This window comes from Astatotilapia calliptera, chromosome 22, assembly GCF_964374335.1.
Source record: "Astatotilapia calliptera chromosome 22, fAstCal68.1, whole genome shotgun sequence".
NCBI classification, from domain to species: domain Eukaryota; kingdom Metazoa; phylum Chordata; class Actinopteri; order Cichliformes; family Cichlidae; genus Astatotilapia; species Astatotilapia calliptera.
Genome location: NC_137442.1, coordinates 5692501 through 5702807, shown reverse-complemented (window position 1 = coordinate 5702807; position 10307 = coordinate 5692501). Strand labels below are relative to the sequence as shown.

Sequence of the window (10307 nt, the reverse complement as noted above, 5' to 3'; positions counted from 1 at the left end):
TCTTGTTTCAGGTCAGTTTTCTTGATGCTGGTGTCATAGTAAGCTACCTCTGCTTCGTTAGCAAAGCAAAAGCCAAAAAATCTGGGAATTCTGTGACTCCATTTAATGATGTGAGGAAGAACCTCAGAGAGTGTTTTTCTGTTAAAGGCAAGAACAACACAATCTGTATCTTGGATTATTTTTCCTGCTGTAAGTTCAATTTTTTCCCATATATTTAATTTTCATTTTGTAACTAATGTTTTCAGTCATAGTAATGGGGAAATACCTGAAAGCATATTAAAGCTATATCACTGTATTTATTTCTGGTGCTATGTCCTGTGAGTTTCATGTGGCCAGTGCAGCTATATCTAGTTAACTACATGTTATACTACACATTTAAGTGTTCCTGACATTTAAACTCATTTACACAAACACACAGTGCATTTTAAATGTATAAATTTTGATCTTACCTGCAAATGCAACACAACAAAACAGGAGTAACAGAAACAGAAGTGTCTTCATTTTCTTGGGGTAAGGCATGGAGCTGAACAGAAGAGTGGCGAATGTTGGACTGCTTCCTGGTTTTATGAAATAGGATACGTGAGGCATGTTTACCTGAATAAAGGCTAATCTCTAAACAATCCAAAATATCACAGTCATGATCACACAATCTTGTACTTATTCAAAGTATAATTAACGCTAGCACAGAGTTATTCTGATCTTTATAATCACATATATTTTATGTGATTCTACATGTGTTTTTTAATCCACTACCTGTAACCTCAACTGTTTTATTTCATTATAATTTTATTGGATGGAAGAAACAAAAAGCATCTGTTTATTGTAACATGTAATGTGTGATTTTAGCATAAATATCAGGACCTTATTGCCTTACCTTTCTCCAGAATGTCACCAGTTTCTTCCACGGTGTCGCATAACCTACTCCAGTGAGCTCCGCCTCCTCTGCAGGTTCTGGAAAAATGCCAGCATAGCCTACAACTCGGCTCATTTTCAACCGGTATAACTTGTTGACTCCCTTTGTGATTTTTTTGAGGCAGTTTTGCCTTAGTTTTCCTCAGGAGTAGATGTGCTCATAAATTCCCATTTATGACGCTTATGCGTACATTTAATAAAGAAGATCTGTAGTAACTTGTCATTTGGGTTTCTTGTCTGTTGTTTTTTATGCTTTTCCATGCTGTCAAAGTCTTCCAACATTGCTGTAGCCTAATCATTTTCACATGCTTAATTTTTGAACAATCATTTTAAATGATACTTTTGAAGAGGCTAGAAAATATCCAGACTGTGTGTTTTTGATTTTATGGTTCCTGATAAAGGCTCTGAGTAGCCTGAGACAAAGTTCAGGATTGCTTTGTGGTTTCGATTTGGTTTAGATTCAACTAGGAGCTGGAATCCTTCTGTAGATTTTTTGATCCATGCTGATTTGGTAGCATCCCACAGTTTTGCAGATTTGTTGGCTGTACATATATTATGAAAATCTTCCCTTCCAGCACATCCCAAAGTCTATTGGACTGGTATCTGGTGACAGTGGAAACAATTTAAGTACACTGATATCATTGTCATGTTCAAGAAACCAGTTGTTGATAATTTGAGCTTTATGACATGGTGTTATCCCACTGGAAGCAGTTATCAGAAGACAGGTACACTGGTCATAAAAGCATGGACATGGGTATCAACAAACTAAACTAAACTTAAATATAATTTTATTTCTTTTTCTAAAAATCTGAACAAAACTAGAAAAGGTGATTTACCAATTACAGATACTATACAGTATCTTATAAAAGGTTAATATATGGTTTAAATAATCTGCTGCTACATGCAGGACGCTCAGTCAGTTCTCAGCTGCAGATGTGGAACACCCAGCTTGTACATCAAAGTGTGCAGTATGGCTGTCAGAGCATCGTGGTGTGGAGAGAAGGAAGAGAGTACCCAAACGCAGGATTTAGGCAAGCAGCCGGTTCTAGAAGATGTCTGACCTAGGCCTTTTTAAAAAAGACAAAAGTGGGCAGGGATAGCTCAGTAGGTAGAGTGGTTGCCCCATGATTGGAAGGTCAGGGATTCGACTCCCCTGAACGGCTACCCTGAGGTACCCCTGAGCAAGGTACCGTCCCTACACACTGGTCCCCGGGCGCTCCATTGGTGGCTGCCCACTGCTTCACTGGGTGAATGGGTTAAGTGCAGAGGATTAATTTCCATACGGGGACTAACACATACTTATTATTTTAATTCTTATGAGGCATAATGAACTGAGCTCAGGAGTGTCTATATTGATTGACTGAAGTCCAATCTTTGTGAGCTAGAATTCTCACTGGTTTGTAGTGGATCAAATACGTAATTTACTCAATGACAAGCGATGCAATTTGTAACTTTTATGGAATGTGTATTTTCTGGATTTTTGTGGAGAGTCTGTCCCTCTCCATTAAAATGAAACTATCTTAAAAATGAGAGACTGAGCAAAAATACAACTCAGCAGTAGATCAAATAAATATTTCCCTCAATATCTTATTTTCTTCTGCATGTGAGATTCAGACAGCGATGGCTTGCTGAAGACCTTTCAAATTAGAGATAAAAATTAAAAAGTAAAAGAAAGAATAAAATCGTGGTGAAGTCAGAGAATAGAACATGTATGCAATTTACAATGTCCTATAAGATGTTAACAATGCAGCAGTATTTTCTAGTATTTTTACTGTGGAATAATGAAACAGACATGCTTCTAGTACTGACTTCCCGTGACTGATGTCAGTCTGCTTTAAATGTGGAAAACCTTTAATAGGAAGTGAATTTCACTGTGTTGTGAAAACAGTGAACCATTATAAACATTGTGTTGAATGAATGAGAAGCAAGAACAAAATAAAGTCCTGCAAGTTTTCTTTTTAGTTAATTTTGCATTGATCTTATGTCTACTCCAACTAAAAAAAAAAAACAATAATTACTTAGTTACTTAATTACTTAAGTCAAATATTGAAAACATCATTCCTTTCACACGGCATTCACTTGCAGGGTGTCGTATTCAGAATGCCAAACTAGGGCTGCACCAGGAAGTAACTTTAGACTGAACAAACCACTCGTCTCTTGTTAGTTCTTCTGTTCAAGTTCAGCTGTCTAACCATGATGAAGAAGCTAATGATCCTGCTCTTTCTCTGTCATACTGCATTTACAGGTAAGATCACGATTCAAAATCAAAAAACCTTATAATTTCATATTTACTTGAGAAGACTATTCTTAGTAAAAGGAATGTGACGTAGTTAGTGGCATGACAACCAGTCATACAGCTGAATCAGTTATTGTTGTCCTACAGTGAAAAACTCCTTGAGGTTTTATGTCATATCTTTTGGAGCCCCAAACATTCCATACTATGTGAAGTTGAGGAATGTTGAAAACTTGCAGGTTAGGCAAATTTTAATGTTTGTGAAAGGGTGTATTTGTTAGGTGTGGCTGTGTGCAGGCAGGAATAGGACCCAAGGTGCAGACTCCGGAGACAGACGTAAACTCAAAAAGGCTTTAATTTGGTACTCAAAAATATAACATAACTGAAAAAACTCAAAACAAACTTAAACTGGAGGAATGCCAGAACACACAGCTAGGAAATCGGTAGATCGCAACACAGACACAGAGAAACACAGGGCTTAAATACACAGAGGGAGCAATCAGGGAATGAGTAACAGGAGGGAAACACAGCTGGGGCAAATCAGAACTGACAAGACCAAAGAAGCGTAAACTGAACACACTGAGAAAAGACGGAGACCTTCAAAGTAAAACAGGAAACACATAACACAGACTGAACAAAGACACAGACTCACATGCAGGCACTACAAAGGGAACAGAGACGTGGGAACAGGGCAGACACAAACACTGACTGAACACGGGGATATAGGAACTTAAGATACACATAGACGCGAACTAGACAAGGGGATGCAGGTGATAGGGGAGACAGAGCAACTAAAGAAGACAGAGACCTAAGCCATAAGACAGAACTCAAAGAAACCAAAAACTAGACAGTATAAATAATATCGTAAACTCAAAAACCCTGGGTCGACGACCCAGGCATCCTAACAGTATTGCATGAGCATCAGAATTAGCAAACATACAGACTTTATTTACTTAAGTAAAAGTACAGATACCAATTTTAAAAAATGCTCCAGTAAAAGTTGAAGTACTGAAGCAACTTTTCTAGTCAAGTAAGGTGAACCTTGTGCTATATTAATATAATATTAAAGTAATATTAGTACATGAGAAATGTAATATTTAAATCTAAGATTAGGTTAAATTAAAATGAATCCAAATCTATAATATAGCACCTACTGAGAAACAACAACAACAAAACAATAACAATACTTTCCATATTTAAAAGATATAGATCATTGGTAGCACTTAAAAAAATTATAATCAGTATTATTTTACCAAAATAAAATGTAGACTAAAATATAAGACATAATTTACTTCTTATGTTGTCAGTACATGGATGGCATATAAGACTGAATGAGACAGAAATTACAGAGCCATCAGTATTTAGGGACTTGGGTTAAGTGTAGAGCTGTAAAACTTTGATTAGAGACATCAATGACACTTTGACAGGTGAATTTACATTTCCTCTTCTACTTTTATGAGAATATGCTAACCAAATCATGAATGAATTAATCATATTTCTGATGATTTCTGATAACTTTGTGTTTTATTTCCTAATACTAACATTATATAAATTTATTTGCCCACAGTGAAACACTCACTGATGTATTTTCTCACTGGATCATCTGGGATCGCAAACATCCCAGACTTTGTGGGTGTTGGAGAGCTTGATGGCATTGAGACTGGTTACTGTGACATCAACAACAAAATAATACAGCCAAGACAGGACTGGGCAAAACAAATATTAGATGATGACCGTGCGCACTTGGAGATGTACACTTATCTGTGTTTTGAGAATCTGCCAGACGTCTTTAAGGGATTAATTTTTACATTGAAGCAGCAGTTCAACCAAACTGGAGGTGCATTATTTCCTTATATATGTCATATCATTATAAACAATAGGACATGTGTAAAAAAAATATGAATGTAAAATTGGTTAAAGACTTAATTTTGTGTTACTTGATTGAGCCCTGAAATTCTCAGATACTGCTATTGTGAATATTCATTAAAAAGCTAATACAATAATACATTTACAGTACTACATTGTAATCTTCAGTTAAATCATTGGTAGATTTAGAGTTTCCTTTAAAAAGTAAAATCAAAACAGTTTTCCTGCTTTTTATAGCTTATAGCCCTGGAGTGAATCTGTTTTTGTTTCTTGTCTTTCTGAAGCTTTTTTCTTGTAATCTTAATCAATCAGGTCTAAGAAAATGTTGGCAGATTGTCTGACTGGAATCATAAGCATAACACAAACACTGGAGAATAACAGTGCCTCGCACAGTGCACACTATAAACATGGTTGTTGAAATACCTGTTTTCCCTTTCACTGTTCAGGTGTCCACATTGTACAGAGGATAGATGGCTGTGAATGGGATGAAAACACTGGAGAGGTGGCCGGTGTACTTCAGTATGGATATGATGGAGAAGATTTACTTAAATTTGATATTAAGACATTATCATGGATTGCGCTGAAACCAGAGGCTGCTATGATAAAACAGAGCTGGGAATATGTCATAAATTATAAAAAAGACGTTGAAGACTTCTACACTCGGATTTGTCCAGAGAGGCTCAAGATGTATTTAGACAGTGGGAAAAGCTCCCTGCAGAGAACAGGTACCTTTAAATTGATTATTTTTTCGAATGTATAATGGCAAAACATTTACTCTGATTTTATATTAAAAGATTTAGAAGGTAACTGTGCTGCTACAATGTTTCATTGGCAATTGCTGGTTAAAGCTGTGATTAATAACGTCTTTAGGCAAAAACTGTATTTAGAGATGGAAGGAAAAATAGAGATTGACAATGATTGTCACTCATACTAGTCTGTTAATCTAATACTTAAACAGCATTTTAGATAACTAACTAACACACACGCACACACACACACACACACACACACACACACACACACACACACACACACACACACACACACACACACACACACACACACACACACAATTTGCAGGGAAAATCTAGAGTTCGTGGAGAGAGTCCATGCAAGCACAAGAAAAACAAATACATCACTGATTAAAAACCAGGACTTCTTGCTTTGATGTAACAGCATTATCAGTCAGTATTTCACACCAAATCACAACAACAGTCGCCTCAAGGGACTTTATATTGTAAAGTAGACCCTGAAATAATACAACAGAGAAAACCCCAACTACACTGAAAAAAAGGCCATGTTGGATTTACTTGATTCAATAGTGGACATTGGTTGCACACAAACGTTTTGCTTTGGCAGAAACTTAAACAATTGAGTTAAATCAACACAACTTTTTCATATGTAATAAACATGTGCATTTTGTGTTCATAAAACACGATTGAAACATGTTTAGATGAAGTATGTTGAGCTCTTGGAATATTTTAATCCTTCACAATTTTGTCATTTTATTTCACCACTATTCAATAACTTTTACCCCAGCACTACTTGGTCACTTAAATACTACATGTTGTCTTCATATTACATAATGTTCAAAGTCTAGAGTCTGGTTACCATAACGATTGAATGGATAGCTACCATCCTCCTAACCTTATTCTGGTGCAGGGAAATAACCCTGAAGTGGTAGGTTACAAAGCAGGACAACTCACAAGTCTATCACAAACCACCATTTGCACTTACATTCACAGGTAATTTAGAATCACCAATTAACCTAACTCTAACAACTGCTTGACTTTTAACTGTGGGAAGAAACCAGAATACCCAGAGAGAACCCAGTGCAAACTAGCCAGATTGTGGATTTGAACCCAGGACCTTCTTAATGTGAAGCAACACCATGCCACCAATCCAGACTTAATGAAAGCTATGATTTCAAGGCTTGATGCAGAATTCTTTTGTACATTTTTGTCCTTGACAGGTTAAACCACAATAAATAGCAATAGCATACATGTGGTGTGTGTGTAGTTGTCTGCCTCTTATAACTCCAGTGATTTTCCTGCAGTTTGACATCTCGTGCGATCTTGTGAATTTCATGAGTTCAGCAACTAACGACTCTTACTAGATTGTATCAGGTCATCTCAACAAGAACAAATTAAGTTGTTGAATTTCGTACAGATTCTTCATGATTTAATTACATTCATAGAAACATGAAATTATTGTGTTTAAATTACAAGTTAGACTTTTTTAATGCAACAACCACCCAATTTACTTAGAGGCGGTGGCTCGATTTGACTGAGATGGATGCCTTCCTGAAACCACGATCCAAAGCGTGCGAGACTGAAATCCCGTGCGGTGTCGCAGTAAATTATTGACTTACTTCACTTGAACATGATATGAACAATTTAATCTAGCCTCTCTGCATATCATGTAGTTTCGACACTATATAGTTACACTTAACTTTAAAGCATGAGGCACTTATGTTAAATACACGCAAGATGCTTACGTAAATCCAAGAGTTGGCCAATCCCTTTTTTTCAGTGCATCATATGGTCCCGTTTGAGCAAGTGCTTTGGCAACAGTGGAAAGGAAACACTCCTTTTAACAGGAAGAAACCTCCAACAGTAACAGGCTGAGGTAGGGGAAAGGGGGAGGAGGAAGAAAGGACAAAAGTGCAAAACTGCTGTGGAAGAGAGCCAGAGACTAATATAATAAGTAATAATTATGATATGAATCATAGTTTGATTCTCAGGTTTACTTGACTTTCATCAGCAATTATTTTCTGCTGCTAGTATAATGGTTTTCATCTAACATGTACACTACATTTGCTTCTGTATTTTTCATCATATTTGCCTATTGAATTTCTGTGTCTTTAATTTTGTCTAATCTAATTCTGTGTGGATTGTTTCTCATCTTTTCTACATTTTCATTCATTTTCACCCCTTCTGTCCATTGCCTCCATTCATCCCTGTCCAACATTGCTTCTCTCCAGTTCTTCCCTCAGTGTCTCTCCTCCAGAAAACTCCCTCCTCTCCAGTCAGCTGCCACGCTACAGGTTTCTATCCTGACAGAGCCATGATGTTCTGGAGGAAAGATGGAGAGGAGCTTCATGAAAATGTGTACCACACAGACGTACTCCCCAACCATGATGAGAGCTTCCAGATGAGTGTCAGTATGAATGTTTCATCATTTACACCTGAGGACTGGAGAAGATATGAGTGTGTGTTTCAGTTCTCTGATCCTAGCAGCGCCATTGTCACAACATTGGACAAAGCAGTGATCAAGACCAACTGGAGTAAGTGCAGTTCACCTCAGAAACACTGATTAGCTCATGTGAGCCCAATGAGAGCATTAACTGATGCATTTTGAATATTTCAACTTCACTATTTCATGACAGAAATAGTGAAGTTGAAATAGTAACCATAGTAACGGAAAAGTGTTTTTCCTAACACATAGCATCCTAGAGAATGACCTTCTCACATATGTCTTCTGCCTGTGTGCAGGTGCCTGATCTTAAATGTTAAGAGGTACTGAAATTATGAAAAATTTTAGCAATCAGCAAAGAACGGAATTCCAAAAACACCATCAGTTGCTCGAGTCTGTAAGACTAGACTGTCTCCCTGAACTGACTACAAGAAAGCCTAGGCAAGGCAAGGGCAAGGCAAGTTTATTTGTATAGCACAATTCAACAACAAGGTGATTCAAAGTGCTTTACAGAGACATTAGAAGCAAAAACAAATAAAAAGCATGATTTAAAATTGATTAAAACAAGCAAACAAACAAACTAACTAATTAACAAACAAAGAAACAAACAAAACAGTATATAAAATGAAAACAGATAAAATCATGACTATGACATTGCCGCACACATGAAATCAGTTCGCATGTTTTAAATCATCAAACCACAGTAAATATTCGACAAAGATAACACATGTAAACACAAAATGCTGTGTTCCATCATTTATTTCTCCTAGTGAGGATTTAATGCATAAATTAACTGTGGTGTTTCACACAAGCTGAGCTCAATTTCTCTAGCCACACCCAGGCATGATTACTGCCACACATGTTCTCAGTCAAGAAATCGCTTAATTAGGACCTGCCTGAACAAATTGGAGCAGACCAAAAGTTCCGCAAAAGCGCCTCCCCATGCCAAGGAAATTCAGGAATAAATAAGAAACACAGTAATTGATATCAGTGAGTCTGATCATAATACCATTTCTAAAGCTGTGGGACTCCAGCGAATCACTTGAGAGCCATCATCCACAACTGGCGAAAACATGAAAGAGTAGTGAACCTTCTCAGGAGTGGCTAGTCAACTTAATTTACCCCAAGAGTGCAATGACGACTCATCGAGGATGTCACAAAAGATCCCAGAACAACATCCACAGAACTGCACATTTGGGTTCTGCAGCAGGACAACGATTAAAAATACACCAGCAAGTCCACCTCTGATTGATAAATAAATGAAAAATAAACTGAAGACATTGGAGTGGTCAAAGTCCTGACCTGAATCCAATTGAGATGCTGTGGCATGACCTTAAAAAGGTGGTTCATGCTTGAAAACTCTCCAATATGGATAGATTACAACAATTTTGCAAAGATAAAGGGGCCAAAATTCCTCCACAGTGCTGTATAAGACTCATTGCAAGTTATCGCAAACACTTGATTGCAATTGTTACTGCTACAGGTGGCCCAACTAGTTATTAGGTTTAGGGGACAATCACTTTTCCCACACATGGCTGTGTAGGGTCGAATTTTTTCCCCTTAATAATAAACATCTTAATTCATAAACTGCATTTTGTGTTTACTTAGGTTATCTTTATCTAATATTTAAATTTTGGGGTTCAACTTGAAAAAAAAAGGCAGTGTAAAATATAAAAGTGAGATCAGAGGCCAAATGTACCATAATATTTTAGCTCTTTATATAGTACTTCCTATATGTTGAAAACACAAACCACACTTGTAAGAATAATAGTGTCTAAGTTATAAAGCTTTTTAAATTTAATTTCTAAACAATAAACCACAAAGTTGACCTTTAAGACCTTGGTGATAAAGGATATTTCATGAATTGTTAACACGATCAGTCTAACATAATCCTTAAAAGGTTTTTATCAGAATTTATTCAAAGCCTTTTGAGTTATCATGTTTACAGACAGATATGACATATGCATGCACGACATCAACAACTTAGTTTGTAGAAGAAAACCCACATGCATAAAATGATAGCCAGATGAATGCACCTTTGTTCTAAAGAGTTTTTCTGTGAAATTTGTCTCTTTCTTTTTCAGAGAAACCAAGTAAGTTG

General features: G+C 36.7%; 1 protein-coding gene and 1 long non-coding RNA gene across 4 annotated transcripts in view; one reads left to right on the top strand and one right to left on the bottom strand.

Moving 5' to 3' along the window:
• On the bottom strand, positions 1 to 949 carry LOC145423613 (uncharacterized). Its single transcript, XR_013904670.1, has 3 exons — positions 875 to 949; positions 450 to 557; positions 1 to 138 (listed from the first exon to the last, which is right to left on the bottom strand). It is a non-coding gene; the product is annotated as an uncharacterized LOC145423613 (long non-coding RNA).
• A 2065-nt stretch (positions 950 to 3014) lies between these two features.
• The window catches only part of LOC145423494 (uncharacterized), a 41352-nt gene continuing 34059 nt past the window's right edge, over positions 3015 to 10307 (top strand). For all 3 annotated transcript variants that reach the window (XR_013904554.1, XM_080296085.1, XM_080296083.1), the window contains exons 1-5: positions 3015 to 3157; positions 4713 to 4982; positions 5458 to 5736; positions 7995 to 8297; positions 10291 to 10307. The exon at positions 10291 to 10307 is cut by the window's right edge and continues 85 nt beyond it. Coding sequence is in view for 2 of the 3 variants with exons in the window: in XM_080296085.1 (XP_080152211.1) it covers positions 3106 to 3157; positions 4713 to 4982; positions 5458 to 5736; positions 7995 to 8297; positions 10291 to 10307 (921 nt within the window). In the remaining variant the exon portion in view is untranslated. The remainder of the gene's footprint in view (positions 3158 to 4712; positions 4983 to 5457; positions 5737 to 7994; positions 8298 to 10290) is intronic.